Here is a 22,820-nt window from a genome sequence, read left to right as displayed (position 1 = left end):
AAGCTTTTGTGGGCAAAGACCCGCTTCGTCATATGCCTCTGATGAAGTGGGTCTTTGCCCACGAAAGCTTATGCTCCAAAATATCTGTTCGTCTATAATGTGCCACAGGACTTCTTGTTGTTTTTAACATTGAAATTGATAGCTTACACAAGATATTTTGTCTAAGGCATCTTAGGTTGTACACATTTATATTCCTAAGCCAATTTTCATAAAGCATAGAGGAAAGGAGTCTGTCATATCTACTGGGGTTGGGGGGCAACTGAAGAGTGTTTTGTTTTCACAAAAGGCAGTCATAGTTATGCACACTAAAAAAACCCTGCCACAGAAAATGCATATCTTTTTTGAGCTTGATGTTCCTCGCTGGTCTGAGGAAGAACATGACGCATGCTGCCAGTGACCATCCAAAATCACACAACAGAGGGGAAGCTGTGACACAAATAGAACACCCAAATTCCTAGGAGACAGTAAGCCCTCCCTGAAGGCTGGAGAGAAGTATTTGTGCCCATTACAATCCTCGTGCACTTTTTTTTCTTTCAAAGTCTTTTTAACTGGGCTTGATCAAGAGGGACCAGGATTTAGCTCATTAGCACTGAATTCAAAGAGATCAATGTACAGGGATAGTCATGGGCCACCCAAACCTTTCAATATACCTGGTCTACTTCCAATGCTAACCCAACCTAGCTCAACCTAACTCTTTTTTGATCTTTCTGCTGAAGAGGACACTCCTGGGAAGGGTCTCTTGTTAAATGATTTTTATTGAGTGAGATTGTAACAAAAAACAATCAAATAGCTTTTCCCAAAAATAAATTCCTAGGATTCAATATAAATATAGTAAGTGCAAAATCACAATGTGCAAACTGTGTGGAACAAGTGCTCCAGAAAGTCTCTACCATATTTCTTGACCCTGCTACTGAGAAAGACACCACACACACACACACATCAGGAGTTTTGCTTGACATGGTTTTAAATATCATTTGATGTTAAGGAGCCTTCAGTGGGAACAAGGGGATTTTCAAATGCCTGGAAGAAGCATATTGATTCTTCCCAGTTGCATGAAATTGACAATGTCTTAATAAGATACTCTCTCTGTATGTACTGAAATGCATGTTCTAAACGCTATCGAGAGAAAAGTGACTGGAAAGTTGAAATATTATCTGAAGAACCTGTGATATGAAAACTGATGCAATTTAAACGACCGAGTTACCTAGCTGTCATTCATCTCATTTATTATTATACCCAGTGGCACAGAGACTGCAAATGCCTAGCACCTCTGAAAGTCAAAACATAAGTGAGTTATTCAAGGACATGCTGAATCAGAGCCAAAGACCCCTGTTAGTTCCAGGTTTATCCCGTAAGCAACATTTCATGTTTTAGGAACATTTTTATTACAAATCAAAAAAAAGAGATGGGATTACTGACCAATACTGTATATTTTATAGAAATGATTAACTTAATTAAGCACTGATGCAGCAATGAGATCTACCCTCATGTTGTACAACCATGCAAAGTCTCAGTAGTATCACTGTGAGTGCACGGAGGCATACGAGTCTAAACAGGCAGATAATTTTGCAGATTGAAGGCAGATGTCAGCAAATCTGACTCTGAAAATGGGGATTTTTCAAACTTGTAGACTAGCTCTCTGTAGATTGATGGAAGAGAAATGAGTATGTGTCAGACCAACAAAGAACAAGATTTCTGCTGTCTATGGTGTAGAACGGTAATGGAACCCAACACAGTGCAGTTAATTCATATGAAAGGATAACTCTGTTAGAGGGACACTGAATTAAATAAATTATATGGGCAAAGCACTTTCCTTTTTTAAAAAAGCAGAATCTGATGGGGAGAAGAGGAGCTGGTACAAGATACAAAAAACTCTGATTTGCCAAGAACAATTACAAGATTTTGAAAATGTACTGCTTTTTTGTCAGGCATTTCAAGAGTTAATGCCGAGAGTCACTTCTGGATCATTGCTAATAAAGCTCTCTTACCACATATGCCTTTCAGCTCCTTGCTCCTGCAGACACCACAACAAAACCCATTACGGTTCTATTGACAGGCAAACACCATTTATATAATAAGTACAAGGCATACTTTGGGCAATCAGACTATAAAAGCAGATTCTACCCTATAGCATGATGTTGTTCTAAGTCTGGAATATTCTACTTAGCAAAATTAAATGTTGAAGTTTTTCAGGCCAAATGATCTTCTATTTTCAGTTTTAGCTAGAAACAAAGCATTATACTTCAATGCTTCAAGCAAATCTTCCTGCTTTATTGGGACTAGTTAACAGAATACAGGTTCTAAAATGGCTCACTTTAATATTTATTACACTCCAGCTGCTACTTTGAGGTTTACAGAAATTGTAATCTTGGTGCCAAACATAATTTATAGGAGATCTTCAGCAAGAGGCAGCTTGCTGTCACCCCATTCTTCTCCCTACCTACCCCCACCCCCAATTCCTTTAAAGCCATGAACCTGCTAGCAAAGGCATCAATGTAAATCCTTACATCCTATTTAAAGAAATGGGATTCTGCAAGGAAAAACATGAGGGTCTAGAGCAGTGATTTATCTGCAGGATCAGGGCCTAATGCAGGTGAAAAAAAAATTCTAAAGAATTGTATTGTGTTTTACACTGACTACAAGCTCAAGTTTCCTGTCACCTAGCAAACATTTACTGCTAATGTCTTACAGAGCTTAAGAAAAGAATAATCCAAGATTGCTGATTGTATTTCAGAACTACTATTATTTAAGACCATAGGTTCACAGAGCCTTCCATTTGCAAAAAACAAATATTTGATTTTTGACTGAAACCATACTGAAAAGAAAAATCATAGTACTTCCAGTAAAGTTCCTGCATATCCACCTTGCATATTCCGATTCTGAAAACAGAAAGCTTCTACTAAGTAACAGTGATTTGCTAAATAGGTTTAATGGGTGGAGAATTTATTTCTAATTGCTTTCTTGGATTTCCACTTGAAAAATATTTGTTTCCTTACACTATATGTCACGTATATGCTTTCTCTATCTGTTCATGTGTGTCTATGCATATCTACATACACAAACATATCCTCTTTTGCGCAATTTGAGTTGTGTGCTTTTGTCCAAATGAGCTGTTCCAGAATGTGGACATATTTTCTAATTAAAAATTTTTTATTACTACAAAAATACATTGAAGTTTAAAGGCGGGGGGGTGGCAGGGAGGAAGCTTGCAACAGTTTATCACCTACTTCCAATGAAAATTACACAGGAGTATTACATATATTTTCAAGGACTATTTTTTTTTTCATTTCTGCTATCCATTATCAAATATTTTCCAACGTAGCAAAATGACTAAATTAACAACTGAAATAAATGGTTTGAATCTCATGCTGAAGCAGTGGAGGGATGGGTGAGGAGATCCACCCCACTATCCATTTTCAACTTGAAATGGGTTTGTCCTTAACTGAATGGGTATCTTCCTAGAGTATTTTCTATGTATGAGACATTACAGAAGCTGGTTAACAGTCATGCTAAAACAATTTCCTATTAAAATTTTCGCTTTATAGAGGAGAGAAAAATTGCATTTGCAAATTTCATGTTCCAATCTGTGAAAACACAGTGTCATGGGGAAATGATTCTATGTGCCCTTGAGAACACACTGCCAATGATCTACAGAATTCAGGCAAGTAGTCAATTACTTGTCCCACACAGGTCAATGCGTCTTTCAACTATTTTCTCGTAGGACACTTACATCACCATATTTAGCTTTCTTTTTACTATCTTACTGTAATTCAGAAGACATTTTAGACTCCCATATGGTTACTATCAAAACTAACAGATGTCTAGCAAATTAAAACACAAATTATTACTTGTAATATGCTGATGTATCATCATCTCATTACATCTTGCAATCCATGGTGAATCATAAGGAAAAAAAGGCTTCTGTTTGATGTGCTGAACTTCTCTGTACCTCCCTTCTCTACCAGTTTAAGGACCAAAGTCTAGAGCATAATCCAAATTCTGCCTTGAGAGATACGTATGCAGTTTCCATTCACTGTAATAAAGGATAGAATATGGCTGCCACTGCCCTCAAAATAGGGCAACAGTAAAAAAAACAATCGCAGAGAGGAAAGGTAGTCTTGGGCCTTTTTGGCTTCATTCTGACACAAAGAAGGCTGGAAAGACTTTTTTGACAATTAAAAAATAAAATTATTTTTCTTCCCTTTTGATCTTTATGTTAGGAATTCAGATCTGCCCTAGGCTAGAAGGCATCGGTTTTATGTGGACTAGGATTTAAAGACAGTTAGAACACAGATATACACACTAGAAGTTTAACAGTGCAAAAAACGCAGCATGTCGCACACATATACACACTAACCTGGTCAATTTAAAATTTTGGGCATTGCTCTAGTGAACAAGGACCTGGACAAGGAAAGCTGAACAACAGACTCTTTCCCATATTTAAATTTTTTGTTTTGTTAATATTTTGTTTCAGTATTCAAGTAACCTTTTGGAGAAAGGACATTTGTTAGTTTTGAACATTCCCACCTTTTCTATTATGGTGTTGCAAGCTCACATAATAATGTTCTCCAAAACTTTTAAGTCTTGTTTTGCTGAAGGATTACTTGGGCATTCCCAATACCTCTCAGGTAAATGGGAGGATGGGGGGGTGGAGTGGAAACTTTATAATCATCAAGCAGCCTCCTTCATCTTCCCCAACGCTCCCAAAAAGGGAGACAGAAAACAATCCCGAATTTTGTCCTTTTCAGGCCACCTCAAGCATACTATGTTACGTCTTTAACTCTAGCTTGTCAAAAAAAGAATCCTAAAATTACAAACGTATCTAAAGTTTTGATTTATACTGCAGGTACAAACATGGCAAATTTCTGTTCTGTTACCATGTCTGCACCCCAGTCCCACAAAATGAAGCTGGATGCACCTAACAGAGTGCAGAATGTGGGCTGTATTATCTGAGGCAATAAAAGATTAAGAGGTACCTTCTGAAAGGCACAATTCTGCCTTTAAACTCACAGGTGCAACTTCCACAAATGGTACAAATTAGTTGTTGCCATAGGGTTCTGGTTTGTTTATTTCATGCAAAACACAAAGCTGACAAGAGGAATTAGATTATTTTGCCATCATTCCAAATACTAACAGTGTGAAATGTGTACCCTTGGTTTCTACATTGTAAAGTGAGGATGGTATGTATCTTTAGATTATCTTCAGGTGAACAATATCTTAACAGTAATTTAAATACGTGCACAGCATTCCTCTGTTGAAAGCTCCATCACTTTTCATTCTTAAAAAGTGTTGCTCTTAGCTAACGTCACTCCTTTTTCAGTCTGCTATTTCATTATGCAGAAATGGAAGGTTTCCACTTTCTCTTCGTTTTTTAAACATTGATACAAATAGCTCATAGTAGGCCTTTGCTTGGTGTTTTCTGCACTGTTTTGAAGGGTTTATGCGAGATACATGAAAGAGACAACTGAAGGCAACGTTTCTAACAATAACATTCTCAGTAAAAGTTCTGAGCTTTCTTAGAACAATTAAGGATGCTGAAGTCTTCAATTACGTCTCTCCTTGAATAGCCAACTTGTGTTTTCATTGACATGAGTTCTGGCTCAGCTGCGTGACTGAACATGGAACAGTTTGCTACCAAGTCAAGAAACCTGCAGTGGAAAATAACTGTCTATTATTTGGAACTGGGATACATGAATCCTTTCCTCACAAAAAGTCAGTATTGTTTTGGAGCAATAATTAAGCAAGACAGTAAAGATGCATAGTTTCACTATAGATGAAAAGTGCTTTATACCTCAAAGTCTTTGTAAAGAAAGGCAAGTATCATAAATTGTATCTTTCAAATAGGGAAATTCAGATCTTGAGGATGCACAAGAAGCCAACAGCAGAGTTGGAAATAAACTCGAGTCAACAGATTCCCAATCCAGCAGCCTCTCCACTGCACTGCATTGCCCAAGAACCTTCCTTCAAAAATCTGGGATCCACCAATTCAACAATCAATCATGACACATGGAACACTGCTACTCATTTAGACAGCTAAACTGAGTGAGTCTCAGCCAACATGATACACTGGAGTAAATAATTTGTTAGCTTCCTATGCCCATTTCATGCAAAAATACAAGCCTCCATAAGAAAAAGACACAACTACTGCCCTTGTTCACATACTTAGTATTTACAGTATGAGGGAAGCACAGTTAAACAGTGAGAAGCATAGTATCTAATTCATTGAAAACAACTGGTTGGCCAAGAAATACACCACACTTATTCTATACATAATTCTTAAGGAATCAAAATAATACTCCCACTCGCCCACCCACCCACCTCTGAACCTGAGAACGGCTGGAATGGTATACAAGTATTCTGCAAGTGCAAACCCTTCCATTTCTTGCTAGACAACACCTCTGCTCATTCATCACATTCATAGAACTAAACGTGCACACTTTTAAAACAGAAGGAAACGAAACAACTGACCCAGTTGTTGCAAGACACCATGCATGACAGAGGGTAAGAAAGGGGCAAGTAAATATTAATATAAAATGAGTGTCTGAATTATATTAAGACTATGATAAGAAGAAATTAAATGTATTTTTGTTTGATCAAAAATCACCACTTTAAAAAAATTAAGACAGACTTCCAGAGATCTTTTCAAGGGCCACCCCCTTTGCCTTCTAGGAAAAATGACATACCATCACTGAACACTTTTCTTCTCGTTCTTATCTATTTTTTCCCAGGGTGCTGAAGGTAGTCAGAAGCTCTGTATTGGTGATGAGCTGAGAAAAGTAACAGTTTTCCCCATCTGTAATAATGGAGTTCAGAATCTTTTGTTGCCAGTGTTTAAATTCCAAAAGACCTGCACCATGCCTGTGTTGACATATGCTTTCAGTCTCCCCCAGCACACCTACTGCACCTCCGTTGAATAAGTCTCTATCTTCATCACTACTAACTGGTAAACATTATGGGGAGATGTGCTTTATTAACACAAGAGATGCCTGTCTTGCTATAATGAACTAAATATACATATGGATGAGGCCACATTTTATGGTTTCCAATGATATAGAAACCCATCTGCTGTACTGACCCTGACTTTAGAGTATGCCTTTACGTGAAATGTTTGTTTCATTCGAAACAGACATGTGAAAAACAGGCTAGAAATGTTATTATATGCAGGTTACCATCTCGGAGCCAGCACTGACTGCACACACAACGCTACAGATGGTGCCACAGGGTACAGTCCAACCAACACAAAACCAGCAACACAGCCGCCCTCAAGCAAATGGTCTGCTCAGCCGAAGCCCTGGCAGAGCCCGGACCTCAGGGGAAGGGCAGGTAACACAGCTTGGGCCTTGGCATTACTAGTGAGGACCAGCAACAGCGAGCCACAGCATACCCGCCGCAGAGCCCCAGGAGACAGAGCCCGTGGGAAGTCATCCCGGCCACCGGCATTCCCCCCGGCACTCGGACCGGCCTTGGGGCCATCGCGCGAACACCTGCCGTCCGACTGGCTGTCCAGGCCGGGGTGTCTGGTCAACCCTCTCCCTCGCCCGTGACAAAGGAGGGCGGGGTGGGGGCCACCTTCCCCACCGCCAACAACAGGGATGAAGCGGGCGGCGGGCGGGGGCGAGGGGGGGACATTGTTTCAGGAGCAGGCAGACGCCAGCACGCAGCCCCGAGAGAGAGCCCGGACGGACCGACCGACGGACGGACGCGGGGGGAAACGCGCGACCACAGCCCGGCCCCCGCGCCCGGCGCGCTCACCCAGAAGATGACGTTGAAGCCGAAGATGAAATACTTGATGCAGCAGCTGACCTCGGGCCCCTTGTAGTGCTTCCCGGACATCCTCCGGGCTCATGGAGGCGCGCGGCCGGAGCGGGGGCCGGCGGCGCGGCTGCAGCGGGCGCAGCTCAGCGGCGGCTCGGCTGCGAGTCCCGGGCACGGCCGGCGAGCAGCCCCCGCCGCCGCTCACACATGGAGCAGGAGCAGGAGCAGGCGCAGGCCCCGGCCGGCGGGCGGGCTCCGGCTGGGGAGTGACGCGCCGCCGCCGCGCTGCCCAGGCAGATGCTGCCAGCCCCGGCCCGTCCCCGCTGGAGCAGCGCGGTCCTCCGGCCACGCTGCGCCTCCCTCGCTGGCTCGGCGAGCCCGCCCCCAAGGTACGGCAAGGGGCGGAGCCGCGCAGCAGGGCGGGGGGACTCGCGCCTGCCCCAGCGGCCCTGGGGGCGGCGGGAAGAGCTGGAGCTGCGGAGCCAGCGGCCCCGGCAGGCAGATGGGGGCGGGCCCCGATCCCGGCGCACGAGTCAGGCGGCGGGATCGGGCCCGCGAGCCTCTTGCTCGGTTGTGTTTCTCCGTCCGGCCGCAAACCCCCACTCCGGGAGCGGGGCAGCCCCAGCCCGCGGGGCTCGGGCAGGTAGGGGCCGGGCCTCGTCCAGGCTGGCTTAATTACATAAGAGCGAGCGAGCGCGCGCCGCGAGCCGAAACCCGCCAGGCACGTGGCAGAGCTGCGAGGGGGTTTCCGGCCTCCAGGGGGCTGGCGCCTCGGAGCTGGTTCGTGGCAGGCGTGCCCACCCCGGGGGTCCGCCCACCTCAGCCTCTCCCAGCCAGCGTCCGGCGGGCTTCCCGCTGTGGAAGGCGTGATCAGGGGTGTGAGGCTGACTCCAGTTGTCGGGTCCATGGGGTTTGGAGCCCTTAGGGAGCAGCTGTCCGCCCTGAAAGGCTGTGTGGTCGGGACAGGTCAAAATTCAAACCTACCTCCACTTGTCCAAAGGTAGTGATGCGGGAATACAGATAGTTGGATTTGTGCTTAAAAGCAACCAGGAGTTATGGTACGCCTAAGTGCCGGTAGGAGAGAAGGCCTGCAGGCCAAATTAACGCTCCTAGGTAAATGATCGCAGTCCAGCACTTCCATGGTAACGGCTTCTGAAATGTTTCCAGTTCCACATGCAAGGCCAGTTAGACAGGCAAAAGGTGATCTTACTGTGGGGATGAGATTGACAGTGTTCAGAGGCAGGATTTAGGTTTATCTGGAATGGTGGGAGCTGTGGGGAAAGGAAAACTTTTGAAAGAAAGGTGGGCTCCACCTAAACTAAAACAGAACCAGACTGCTGGCATGTAAAAGTAAAAATATTGTAAAGCGGTGGGTTTGTTAAAGGGTGCACAACTTGTATTCTAGTAAAGAGGAGAGTATAAAAGTTGCTAAATTACAAGTAGGAACTGAAAAGAAACAGTCAAATGAAAAAGTCGTATTCAGTTACATCACATGAATGCAGAGCACTAAATACTGACATAACTACTACACAAATTCAAGAAGTCTAAATACTAAGAAGGTGAAATACAATGTCTGGTATTATTTCAATATCCTTTTTTAACAGACATCACAAAAACTTGGTGGAATGATGATACTCAGCAAGAAAAATATGAAATTTATGGGAATGACAGTAGATCACGTTGGTGAGGGAGTGGCTCTCTGTGGGAAAAAAGTCGAATGTAGATATCTCAAATGTATCAGACAGTATCACAGAATCTTTGTGCATAGAAATGTGAAGCTTCAGTAGTAAAAATATAGTAGTAGGAATATATTACTGACCACCTGACCAGAATGGCAACAGTACTAAGAAATGCTTAAGACTCTAATAACAATGGGGATTTCAGCTATTACCACAGTGAACAAGAACATATGTCAGGATGAGATGCAGAGAGAAAACTTTTAGACACTATTAATGACTGCTTCTTTGAGCAGCTAGTCCTGGAACCCAAAGATGAGAGGAGATTTTCAATTTAATCCTAAATGGAACACAAGAGATTCAAGAGATAAATATGGCTGAACAGCTCAGTAATAGTAACCATAATGTATCTACATTTAACATCCCTATGAGGGGAGTCAAATGCCAAAGAAACCCACCACAGTAACATTTAACTCCAAAAAGGGACACAACATAAAAATGAAGTGAGTTAAATGGAAACTAAAATAAACTGTCAGAAGGCTAGAAGACTTGCAAGTGGCACGGAGGCTTTTAAAAAACACTATGATAGAGACTCAAATGACATGTATCCCCCTCTACCTGCATCAAGAAACAAAGTGTAAGAGGAGCAAAAAGCCACCAGGGTTAAAACAACAAAGTAAGAGGTGGCCAAAGACAAAAGGAGATCTTTTACAAATTGAAAGTCAAATTATACTAAGGAAAAAAACATAAATTCAACAAATGTAAAACTATAATTAGGCAGGACAAAAAAAAATGTGAGGAACCACTGGGAAAAGGCACAAAAACCAACAGCAAAACAGTATTTTATGTGCAGCAGAAACAACCTGCCGAAGAGTCAGTCAGGCAAGTGGAGAAGAGAGGTGCTAAAGGAGCACCAAGAAAACAGCTATTGCAGGGAAGCTAAACTAATTCTTTTCATTGGTCTTCACTGCAGATGGTTTGAGGGAGATTCCCATGGCTGCTTCATTCTTTGTGGGTGACACATCTGAAGAACTTTCAAATGTGACTTGTCAGTAGAGGAGGTTTTGGAACAAATTGATAAACAGTAATACCTCACCTAAGAGTTCTGAAGGAATTCAAATATGAAATTGCAGAATTCCTAACTCAGTATGTAACTTATCACTTAAATCACCCTCTGTACTTGATGACTGGCAAAGAGCCCATATGATGCCAAGTAGAGGCCAGTAACCCTAAAATGACTACCAGATAACTAGACTGAAACTACAGTAAAGAACAGAATTACCAGACCCATAAATAAACATACTTCCTTGAGGAAGAATCAACTTGGCTTTTATAAAGGGAAAAAATGTCTCACCAATTTAGATTTCTTTAAGAGGATCAAGAAATATATAGATAAGAGTAGTGCAGGGGTTCTCAAATTTAATTGCACTGTGATCCCTTTCTGACAAGAACAATTACATGACTCAAGAAGGGGGTACCCAAAACTGAGCCCCCCCAACCCTATAGCTCCCTATAAAGGGATCCGCCATCCCAGGTGGAGGGTCAAAGTTGAAGTCCCAGAGCTTCAGCCACAGGCAGACAGCCTGCAACCTGCACCACAGCATCCAGAGCTGAAGCTGTTGAGCTTCAGCTTTGGCCCCAGATGGTGGGTTTCAGGTTTCAATACTGGGCCCCAGCATGTCTAACACCAGCCCTGGTGACTCATTAAAACTGGATTGTGACACACTTCGGTGTTCTGCCCAAAGATTGAGAACCTCTGATGCAGTGAATATAATGTACTTGGATTTTCCAAAAACCTTTGTTAAGTTCCCCCACCAAAGGCTCTCATGAAAACTAAGCCGTTGAGGGATATGAGGGATTATCTACACATGGATCAGCAACTGGTGAAAATATATTAAACAAGGGTGGGACTGGTCTATTTTCACCAGAGGGGGGGTACATAACATTTATCAAAGATCTGTATTGGGACACCTAGTATGCATCTACATTAGAAACTAACTTCAAAGTTAACTTTAAAGTTAGGCACTACTTTGAAGTAGCCAGCAGAGAGTCTACATTCATTTTCCCTTACTTCGAAGTTAACAAGCCCAACTTCGAAATCTTTACTCCATTCCTGCGAATGGAGTAGTGCCCTACTTTGAAGTAAGGTGTGTGTAGATGCTCAGCTTGAAAGTTGCTTACTTTGAAGTTGTACTTCGAAGTAAGCAACTTCAAAGTTATTTTTGTGGTATAGATACAGCCCTACTGTTCAACATCCAGTATTCGTAAGCGATTTGGAAAAGGCTAACCAGTGAGGTAGCAAAGTCTATAGAGGTTACAAAATTACTCTAGATAGTGAAGTTCAAAGCTGACTACAAAGGATTATAAGGGGATGTCCCAAAACTGTGTGTAGAACTGGGAAAGAAAATGGCAGATGAAATTCATTGTTGATAAATGCAAAACAATGCAAATTGAAAAACATTATCCCAGCTATACAAAATGAGTGCGTTGCACTGGGTGACATTAACCATTACCATTCAAGAAAGAGAGCTTGGAGTCATTGTGAATAGTTCTCTGAAACCATCTGCTCAATATGCAGTGACAGTCAAAAATACAACACACACACACACACAGAGAAAAATCTCCTAAATCGACACGGTTACGAATCATTCGTAAAGGGAGAGACAATAAAAGAGTTAATAGCATAATACCACCATATAAGTGCATGATATATCCATACCTTTAATAGTGTGTGCCATTCTGGTCACCCCATCTCAAAAAAAAAATAAACTGGAAAAAAATAGAAAGACAACAAAAATGATTATTGCCATATAACAGCTTCCATATGGGATGAGATTAAAAAGACCAGGACTGTTCAGCTTAGAAAAATGACAACTATTTGGTGATATGATAGGATTCTATTAAATCACTAATGGTATGGAGAATTTGAATAAGGAAGGGTTACTTATCCCTTCACATAACACAAAAAACAGGGATTACTCAATTAAGCACATAAATTAAAAGAGGCATAAGGAAATATTTCTCTATACAATGCACTGTCCACCTGTAGAACTCATTCCCTCTGAAGTATCTGGCTTCAGCCACTGTTGGAAGATGGGATACTGGGCTAGATGGGTCATTGGTCTGACCCAGTGTGGCCAGTCTCATGTAAACTTCCCCACTCATACCCACACATACCCACTTCAAACCCTGAGGATGGGCAGCTGCAGTTCTATATTTCTCTATTCCCTTCTCTTATTCACGTCTCAATTTCCCCATGATCTGTCCAGGCTTCTGCCTCACTCACATTCTTCCTCCATTCCCCTCAGTGTCTCATGTCTCATACCGGCATCCCATATTTTCCCTCCTTTTCCCCACACCATATCCTTCCATCGTGCTTGTGTCATCTCCTGTTCTGGTTTAGCCAATCCCAAATATTCTGACAGCACAGATTCATAGACTACTTGAACTGGAAGGGACCTTGAGAGGTCAAGTCCAGTCCTCTGCCCTCACAGCGAGACCAAGCACCATCTATATCATCTCTGCTAGATATTTATCTAACCTGTTCTTAAATATCTCCAGTGATGGAGATTCCACAGGCTCCCGAGGCAATTTATTCCAGTGCTTAACCACCCTGACAGTTTGGAATTTTTTCCTAATGTCCAACCTAAACCTCCCCTGCTGCAATTTTAGCCCATTGCTTCTAGTCCTGTCACAAGAGACTAAGGAGAATAATTTTTCTCACTCCTTCTGTTAACACCTTTTTTTAGGTACTTGAAAACTCTCATCATTTCCTCTCTCAGTCTTCTGTTTTCCAAACTAAATGATTTTCAAATCAGGAAATTTTTAAACCAATTACGAGATTTTAAAAAACATCAGAATTTTTGTCTTATTTTTAGTTTCCTGGTGGGGTGGGGTCTTTTAGTGTTCACGTTTTCAGGCTTTTCTCTTAACTACAAGGGCTGGAAACCTGTTCTTTTTATATGAAAACTTAGATTCGCTGTTATACATGATTCCAAACGCTGAGGCCTTAAGAAAAACACGAAATATTCAGAGATTCACAATAAAATTGTTAGTGTTGGCTATCCCACTGATACTGTCTCAGTCTCCTGCACCTCTTCAGTCTACTTCTAGTTCATCATATTCCCAGGCATCCATCAGTCTCCTTCTTCCTTGCCTCTACACACTACTCTACCCTCTGCTTCCCTCCACCACCGCCATTTCCCCAGTTTCCTTTCTGCTCCCCTCATTCTTCTGTACACCTCCTTTTCTTTCCTGCACCCTACATTTCTATGTCTGTTCAGAGGCTCCAACCCCTTATGCACAAAAAACTATGGGATCGGTGACGGTGTGATACAATACAAAGTTTAAGTTTGGGTTGACCTGAGAAATCAAAAGTGGAAAAGCCAGGATTGCATTATGCAGGTTATTCCAAATGAGTGCCAGTTCAACCTTTATACCACATCCCCCTGCAAAGTATTCTGCATTTATCCCACATATTAGAGAAAAACTATTCTAGAAATGTTCTAGAGCATTAATAATATATTGTGTCTATTTACTGTATCCCTCTATTGATAAAGTTCGATCCCTTTGTTGCCATATATCCAGCAGGTCTCAGAGAGAGCCATAAAATCTTCTAAAATAGCCTACAAGAGCATTTTTATATTGAAACATGTCAAATTAAATGTCTGCTATCTTGAGACTTCCCAGGTCTGGCACTGTGCTTCCCATTGCAAAGATGAGAAACTCCTCTTTTAGTGGTAAAAAATCTCCCACATCTGTTTCTATAAACTTACAATAGGCTTTAATAAAGATGTGGCATTTTTAGATGCAAAAGAATCCATCACTGATTCTCACCTGACTGCTCTGGAGTCCTGAGCAGGTGTCACTTGTTTAAGGAGAATAAGTGGAAAAGGGGAAACAACAGGGAAATTTCACGTTTGGAGGAGAACAAAAACATTTCTCTGGCCAGTGGATTTTTTTTAATGGCAGCTCTTTGGAATGTCGGGATAGGTGCCTGTGAAGATGGATTAGTGGGCAGAGAGTGGATTATATGCATGATATATTAATTTATCAAATGACTATACAATTTATCATAAAGTTCCTCAGTTTACCACATGGATATCAGCTCTATATGTGTTCTTAATGCCACACCAACTTTGACATTTGCAGACAACATTAGTAAGAACAAGGCACAAGAATGTGCAATACATACAGCATGTTATGTGTACCAAGAGATAAAAATGTGTGATAGTGTGCTTGATTGTATGCAATAATAGTCTTAATGCAGAGTTTTTGCCAAGCACTATAAATACAGTGTGACATTCTATACCTTAGGGAAGCATCCTGTAACCCCAATTTATATATAATTGTGATGTTGCATGCCATGTGAGGTATCAGGGGAAAAAACAATGACTTTAAGCAGAACTGACCTATCTAAATATGTATCTCACTAGTGCATATGAAGTTATGAGATTGTGTTGCATGCTTGTCACCAGTGCTTTTATTTTTTGTCAAAAAAGAGGAGCTGCTACTCAGCCGGTTCTCCCTCCACTACCCCCTGCGGGGTTCCTGCATCTGGGGCCACCAGCAGGGCTCCATGCCCTAGCCAGCCCCAGATGTGGGAACCCTGGCCAGTGGGTGGGAGGACTTCCACAGCCCCATGGCTGGGAGCTGGCTGGAGCAGTGAGCCCAGCCAACATACCCAGCTGTGGGAACTCTGGCTGGAGGGAATACTGATTTATTTTGGCGGAGGTGCTGGTACTGAATGACACCTGCTCAGGACCACCACAAAAAAAAAAAGCACTGCTTGTCTCTAAAGCATGCTGTAAGTTGGGGAATTGGACGGATATTAGCTTCCCAGACACAAGAGCAATGAAAGCAACCAATGCCTGGGCACAAGTCAAACAACCATCAACAGCCATTGTCCATCAAAGGAACTATATAATGCAATGGCTCACTTGCACAAGCCCACATCAGAGAAATTGCTCAGCCTTGCCTGGGGACACAGCAAGGACCACCACATATGCTTGGCCTTGTGTCCTTCAAGCATAGGGATCTAAGTGTATTAAATGGAACACAAATGATGTTATGCTTCACCTTTTCCATCCTGCCCCAGGTGGATTGTGGGGGAGCGGATATGGCTCAGTGCTTTGCATGTGCGAGGACCTGGACTCAATCCCTGGCATCTCCAATAGACTTTTGCCCCTAAGAGGGTTCAAAGAGAACTAGATAAATTCATGGATGATCAGCCCATTCATAGTTATTAACTGTGGCTCCTGCACGGCCTTGGCTCCAGCATCCAGGTGGCTTCAGTGTGGCTGCTGCCCTGGCGGGGCTCTAGCAGGCACAGCTCCAGTGGCAGCAGCTCTGATGAATCACAAGCAGTTAGAGCAGGTGGCAGGGGACGGGGTTGGGGTGCCTGGCTCTGGGGGATGGTATTTATTTAGGGCAGAGAGCTGCAGGGAGTATGCAAGGATGACAACCACAGGTATGGTGATCCTTGACTTGCTATTGGACTCCACTGATTTTGAGTCGGGGGGTTGGCTGGGAGTGCCTGGCTCTAAAAAGTTTTGTATAATATAATGTGGTGAATATGGAAAGACAACAACCACAAATGTGGCGATTGTTGAATTCCTATTGGACACCACTGGACTATATAATCAACAGGTAACAAAGAGAAACACAGCAGGGCATGCAGAACATGTGAACTGAGCATGTCTCTGCAGGAGGACAGTGGTGTCTGGTGGCTGGGTTAAGAGCTGGCTTTGGGAGAGACTCAGCAACTCTCACCTGGGACTGCCTTGGAAATTGGTGTGGGATAGGATTGCCACCTTTCTGACTGCAGAAAACAGAACATCCTTGCCCTGCCATGAGGCCCCACTTCTCCAAAGCCCTGCCCCCACTCACTCCATCTCCCTGCCCTCTGTTGCTCATTCTCCCACTCCGCACACTCGCTCATTTTCACAGGGCAAGGACTTAGGAGTGCAGGATCTGGGGTGGGGCTGGGGATGAAGGGTGCGAGGTGTGCGGGTGGACGGGGCCCTCTCGTGTGAAGGATAGTGGCAAAGGGTTCAAATGTGGGAGGGGACTCTGGACCGGAACCAAGGGGTTTGTGGCACAGGAGTGGGTATGAGCTCTGGGAGGGAGTTTCGCTGTGTGAGGGGACTCAGTCAGTCCCCTCCACCATAGCTCCCAATGGCCACAGGTCCTGGCCAATGGGAGCTGCGGGGCTAGCACTCAGGCCAGGGTTCGTGCTCGAAGCCCCAGTGGCCGATCCTCGCATCTAGGGGACAGAGGGACATGCTGACTGCTTCTGGGTGCTGTGCAGAACCAGGGCAGCTGCCTTTACTGCACCACTAACTTGAGTTTTTAACAGCCCAGTCATCATTGCTGGTCAGCGCTGCCAAGGTCCATTTCCAGTTGGGTGTGCCAGTGGAAAATGAGGTATTGGGCAACCATAGCATGGAGTGAGAAGGAGCCAACAAGAAGATTCCACAGCACTTGTTTATAATGGAGTGCTGTCTTAATCACAATGGACTGTGTCTTCATTTTTGTTTCTCTATGTTAGCCTAAGAACTTCCCAATCACAGGCAGCAGGTGGATCCCCCCCTTAGGGTGGGGCTGGAGGAGTAGCCTCCCCATTCTGCCCAAGGTCCACCCCACCCCATACACCTTCTGGCCAGAGCTCTGAAGCCCTCCCCTGCAGCCACAAGAGCTCCAGTTGGCTGGAGCCATCTGAGACAAGCTGCACTTCCCCTCCTGAGACCCTGTGCCACCCAACAGGAACAGCTCTTGTCTCTTTCCGAAGTACCTGAACTTTTTATATAAACCATGCGGGTTCCAGGGTAGCTGAGGAGGTGGTATGTGCGACACGTCTTCTGGGATTCATTAGTAATGGCCCTGGACAGATTACTGATGAACCCAGGAAGATGAATAGCACATACCGCCTCCTCGTCCCCTCCAGAACCTACACGTGGTGTAATAATAACATGCAAAAGCTTCCCTCATACAAACTATTGAAACCCACAACCACATGTTCAGCAGCAGGGGCTGCATCAGGGTGGCTAGTCTATTATACCCACTACCTGACTTCCCAATGCTGTATTCCAATCAACTGATAAACCCAACTCTGTTTTGAAAAGGCCGCCTGGTGTCACTGCAAACAGTTGCAGAGATGCATTGGTCCATGAAGAGCATACAAGTCTCAGATGAGGAGTCTGTCTCAGTTGGATTTTCTGGGAAGAGTGTATGGTATGAAATAGGAGGGCTGGAGCCTTTTTGGAGTCATTGAGGCTGCTCGGTCTACCCTTGCAGCTCTGGCACGCTGAAGGAGCTCCTCCAGGAATGGCGTAAAAGCAGAATCGTAGCACAGACCTTGTGAATCTATGACAGAAGCTATTCATACACTGCAGTCAAATCATCTCTCAAGCTTTTTTTTTTCTTTTTTTTAAATGAGATAAACCAATTGTGATCTGTAAGTCTCTCAGAGTAAGGCGTTTTGTGTCTGAGTCCTCAAACCATGCATCTGGCTCATTTCCTTCACTCTCAGTAATGTTTCAAAATCCTCCCTAAAATGTGGATACTAAAACTATAAGCATTATTCTAGCAGCAATACTCCCAGTACTGTACAAAGAGGTGCAATCCCCTCCCTACCCCTACTCACTTCTCCCATTTGTACAGCCACGGATCACATAGGTGCTTTGTTACGCCATGGCACGGAGTGCTCCTGTTCAGTTGCCTGTCTACTATGACTGCTGAATTCTTTTCAAAATCACTGCTTTACAGGAAACAGCCCACCCAGTCTGAAGACCTGGTCTGAATTCTTTATCCCAAGCTGTATGCTGCCTGTGGCTGTATTTGTTTTAATGTACCAGTGACAAAGCTGAGAAACCCCAGCACGAAAGGGGTTAAAGAGAGGGGCACAGCTAAGCATGCACCGCTCTACCAGCAGCTAGTGCCAGGCCAGGATGGAGAAGAAAAAGAGAGAACCTGGCTCAATTCAGGGCTGACCGGAGAAAGGGCAGGGGCTAGCTGCGTCCCTACGTGAGGGAAGAGTCACGAGGAGCTAGGAGAGTCACCGAGGAAGGGGTATTGAATCCCTGACCAAGGGAGACTGCTGAAGAGATCAAAGAGCACCCAACAGTGAGTGAACTATGATCACAATGTGGACATGCTGTGGGATTAGTCCCCTCCAGTCTTTCTTATGCCTGACCCAGAGGGACCTGCAGGATTCCACAAAAGGTCCACAAAGGCATGCACTGAGTTAAACCACTACAGACAGTTTGGACTATAGCAGCCATACTTCAGACTGAAGAGACCAAGATAGTAAGTAGTCCAGCCCCAGGACAGTGGATATAAACCTGGTCCACACTACAGCATTAGGTCAACAATTTAGTTTTCTACCGTGGCCTGTGATGTGAAGCCAAATTTTTCGTTGAGGTTAATAGCTGCAACTCTATTGACCTCAGTGAAGTTGTGTCCAGTTATCCAAATGGCAAATTTGACCTAACCTTTCTACAAGAGAAACTCAGGTCTCTCCATCCCATTGACAGATACCATTTCTGTTTAATATTCTTGCTGATACTTTTTAGTGAGTTTCTAGAGTGTGTAGGAAATATTCTTTCCAATAGGCTGCTAAAATGTCCCTTACATTCAACCATAGTCTCTCTTGTCACTTAAAATGCTGAATAACAATGTTTTCCCTCAAAGCTGTTCCATAAAGCCATAATAGGACAATCCCAGTTTGCAGAATCAGTCGGTACTACATAAGCTACTAACAAGTTTCTGGAGCTCTGAGAATACATAATACTGGACCTTTTCCCCTGTGTGCCTTATTTTGCTTGGTCAGAGACAAAACACACCCTGAGTTCTTGTTTTCTCTGCACAAAGTGGAAACTATGGCTCATCTTTGGCTACCGAATGCTACTTTTTGACGTAGGTAATTGTTCTGCCTTTTGCCCTTTAAACCACAATAACAGTCGGAAGGAACTATCTTAGTGCAGAGGGGTTCAGAGTCACCACGTTTAATAAATGTATACTGTAGCATATTCAGGAGCTAGCTACATACATGCACAACTGCTCTGGCAGTGGTCTAATAGTTTCTGCAACACAGAAGACAGTGTGACCACTAGAGGGCTCTCAAGCTATTTAAAGGGATACCACTCTAATTCCAATAATGATACCGCCTCCACACCGCATATATTAAAAGGGGGAGGAGTAAAGGACACTTAAAAAATACAAATACATTACTATAATTATCAGAGAGGTAGCTAAGTTAGTCTGTATCTTCAAAAACAACAAGAAGTCCTGTGGCACATTATAGACTAACAGATAATTTGGAGCATAAGCTTACTTGGGCAAAGACCTGCTTCATCAGATGCAACATCTCCCAAAGCGGGCCTTTGCCCATGAAAGCTTATGCTCCAATTTATGTATTACTATAACTAAATATACAGCAGGCTACAGATGATGTTTGAGAGGCAATTAACTATTTCTATCTGGATAATAGGAGGTAGAGATCACAACATCTTAAAGTGTATATGTACTTTCCGGTGTAGCTATATCAGCACTATCCTCCAGCTTTGTAGTGTTCAGGTCACCTGTAGTAGAAACAGAAACTTGAGGGTCCCTGGCACTATCACAGGCCACTGTGCAACTGTATTGTAGGCTTGATATTTTCAAGAGGCATCTCATTGAACTTGTGTTCCAAAGCTGGTTTACATGACTTCTCCATGACATGTTCAGTGCCATTTCTAAACTATAAGATAGGACGTGATGTAATCACAGCAGGTTTCCATGCATTTTCTCAGTAGGCTCATCCTAAAACATTTTGATCAGATTAAAACTGTACTATCAAGTAAGACTTTTGTGGTCATTTGATCACCCTGTTTCTTCAGGAGAGCAAGTAATTCAGGCTCTAATGAGAGCATACCAGACATTACATCCCATGAGGAGTATTGATGATAGCATTTCCTGCATTAGGCTAAGAGACAATTATCAGTCCTGTATTGTAAATTACTTTTCCCTGGAGCTATTTTAATGACTGGATAAATCTTTCCACAAATCCATTTGTGCAAAGTTGTTACAGAGATGTCAAATGTTTGATATCATTTTTTTCACAAACAATTACAATTCTTCAGATATGAGTTGAACGCCATTGTCACTTACATCTGAGTAACTCTCATCCATGAAAACAATAGTCTTAACACTTCCATTACCTGTACTGGATTAGGTGAATTCATAAAGAATACTTCAGGCTACTTACAATGGACATGGACTACAGTCAAAAATTTACATCCCAAAAGCGGTCCAGCAAAGTCTGTGGATTCACTAAATTGAATGCTCCCAGGGATACAACAGAGCCTGTTAAAGCATGTGTTGTGTTTGATGACTTGAAGATTGTTTTGTGATTTCCTTTCATTTGTGTTTCAATCTTGGGCCACCACTCCCAGCTCCTGGCCAGGACTCTGATGTTTAAAATTCCCAAATGACCATTATGTAATTCTTAGTGTACATGTGATTTGAGCTTCATAGTAATCATCAGTCTCATATGACACATATGTCAACACCTAAATTCTCTTCAAACAGAGAACCCTTGAAACAGTGATTTATGTGCATTTGTCTACCCACTCATTGTAGTATCACACGTTTTAGCTAGTACTGGATAATTTTTAGTTTCATGTTGTACCTCAGGTTACCAATTCTCAAGGATTGTCATGGAGTCTCTAGTTCAAATTGTGTTGTATATTTGTGACATCTTAATGTTTTATAATTAAAATAATGATTTTATATAAAACAAAATGGAGTCAGTCACCCATGGGCTCCATTTTGGTCTTTGCTCTCCCTATCTCAAGCAATCAGCAACTGTCGAAGAACTGGTTCTAACCAGATTTTCCCGCTTTTTCGAGTGTTCCACTTACCTCATGTTTCCCGCCAAGAAGCCTATACAAGACAGTGAGTGACACCAGTCACTGCTGTTTGCTCCAGAGGCAGCAAGAGTGCAGGTCTTCTTTTCAGCTGTCATCATCTGTGCCTGTGAGGAGAAAGAAGGAGACATCCCATCTATTAACATCAACTCACATGCATCCCTGGATCATTTGCAGCTCTCTTCTTTCCCTGCATGACACCGAGGGACTCCTCAGTGGTCCTCCCCAAAAGGCTCTGTGGAGTCCACAGTGTGAAGCACCTTCAAACTAGTCACCACCAGTGGTCACCAGATAAGGTCTTTGTACAGGGGTCTCCTTCCTTTGACTTACCTGATATAGCCAGGGCAGCCAGAGTTTACCAAGCTGGGTCTGGGCTTCAAGCCCATTGAATAAGTCACCAAATCACTATTTCTTTGATGTTTTACTTGCGTGTATGTTACCCCTCCACCCCAAATTCTCTGATTTTGTATCACCAATCTTCTTCCTAATTTATCCCTCACTGTTTTAAGGGGGAAAAAAAGTACTTTATTTCTAACAGGAGTTTGTCTGGTTTCAGCTTCCACCTATTGGGTCTTTTTATACCTTTCTCCATTAGATAAAGGCACCCTTTAATGAGTGGTATTTCCTCACCATGAAGGTAATTATGCACTATAATGAAGTCACTTCTCAGTATTCTTTTTCGGTTAGCTAAACAGGTGGAGTTCTTTAAGTGTCTCCCTACAAGAGACTTTCTCCAGATGTCAAACAACTTTTCTGGCTCTTCTCTTCATTCCCTCCAATTTTTCTACATCCTGTTTAAAATGTGTGCACCAGAACTGGATACTGTATTCCCGTGTCAAATAGTACAGGACGGACTTGGAAAAATTAGGAATTGCTCCCTTGGCAAGTACAATTTTGTTTGTTATGTCTTAAGTGTCTGACAACAGCCTAACAAAATGAGCTGCCTTGACCAAAAGTTTAGCTACATTATTGTTGAGAAACAGAGTGCATTTTGTGTTTTTAAAAAAACCTACAGGAATGTCCAGCTTTTCCTATTGCTGAGAGAGATTCAGCTGCATTTTCTACCAAAACATGTAGAACACTCTGACTTCACTGCACAGCATATGCTGTTTACATTTGTTACCACCGCTTTAACATCACCCTGGAGAGTAAGGATTTGCTCTGTATGCACGTTTAGAATCAGTGACTAGTCTTCTGCAACTTTTCCTCTTTAAGAAGTCTGACAATCCCTCTGGGAAATAATAGAACAGCAGACTCTGTATCCAGCACCATTTTAAGTTTTATTCCTTCCATTTATAAAGAAATTAAATGCAAACAGTTTAGAAGACAATAAACAAAGTGTTACATAGTCACAGAAATGATATAACATTTTCAGTGGCTCCAGATTGCCATGTGCAACCTGATGAATCTGAAATCCTGTTATCTCCCTCATGAGATGGGGATTGTGCTTTTTGCACTTTACTGTCCATTTTATGAATGTGCC

At 42.9% G+C, this 22,820-nt stretch overlaps 1 protein-coding gene and 1 long non-coding RNA gene across 5 annotated transcripts in view; one reads left to right on the top strand and one right to left on the bottom strand.

Moving 5' to 3' along the window:
* TSPAN5 (tetraspanin 5) overlaps nt 1–8,106 on the bottom strand; it is a 141,462-nt gene extending 133,356 nt beyond the window's left edge. Inside the window, exon 1 of one of the 3 annotated variants that reach the window (XR_012645466.1) lies at nt 7,753–8,106. Coding sequence is in view for 2 of the 3 variants with exons in the window: in XM_074993566.1 (XP_074849667.1) it covers nt 7,753–7,833 (81 nt within the window). In the remaining variant the exon portion in view is untranslated. The remainder of the gene's footprint in view (nt 1–7,752) is intronic. The other 2 variants (XM_074993566.1, XM_074993564.1) reach the window with 2 other exon arrangements.
* The window catches only part of LOC142012782 (uncharacterized), a 43,364-nt gene continuing 28,555 nt past the window's right edge, over nt 8,012–22,820 (top strand). Inside the window, exon 1 of one of the 2 annotated variants that reach the window (XR_012645467.1) lies at nt 8,012–8,144. This is a non-coding gene — a long non-coding RNA (uncharacterized LOC142012782). Of the gene's footprint in view, nt 8,145–8,364; nt 8,399–22,820 lie in introns of those variants that run through there. The other variant, XR_012645468.1, reaches the window with a different exon arrangement.

This window comes from Carettochelys insculpta, chromosome 4 (assembly GCF_033958435.1).
Source record: "Carettochelys insculpta isolate YL-2023 chromosome 4, ASM3395843v1, whole genome shotgun sequence".
In the NCBI taxonomy this organism is placed as follows: domain Eukaryota; kingdom Metazoa; phylum Chordata; order Testudines; family Carettochelyidae; genus Carettochelys; species Carettochelys insculpta.
The sequence above is the reverse complement of the archived record's forward strand: the minus strand, read 5'-3'. Positions and strand labels throughout refer to the sequence as shown.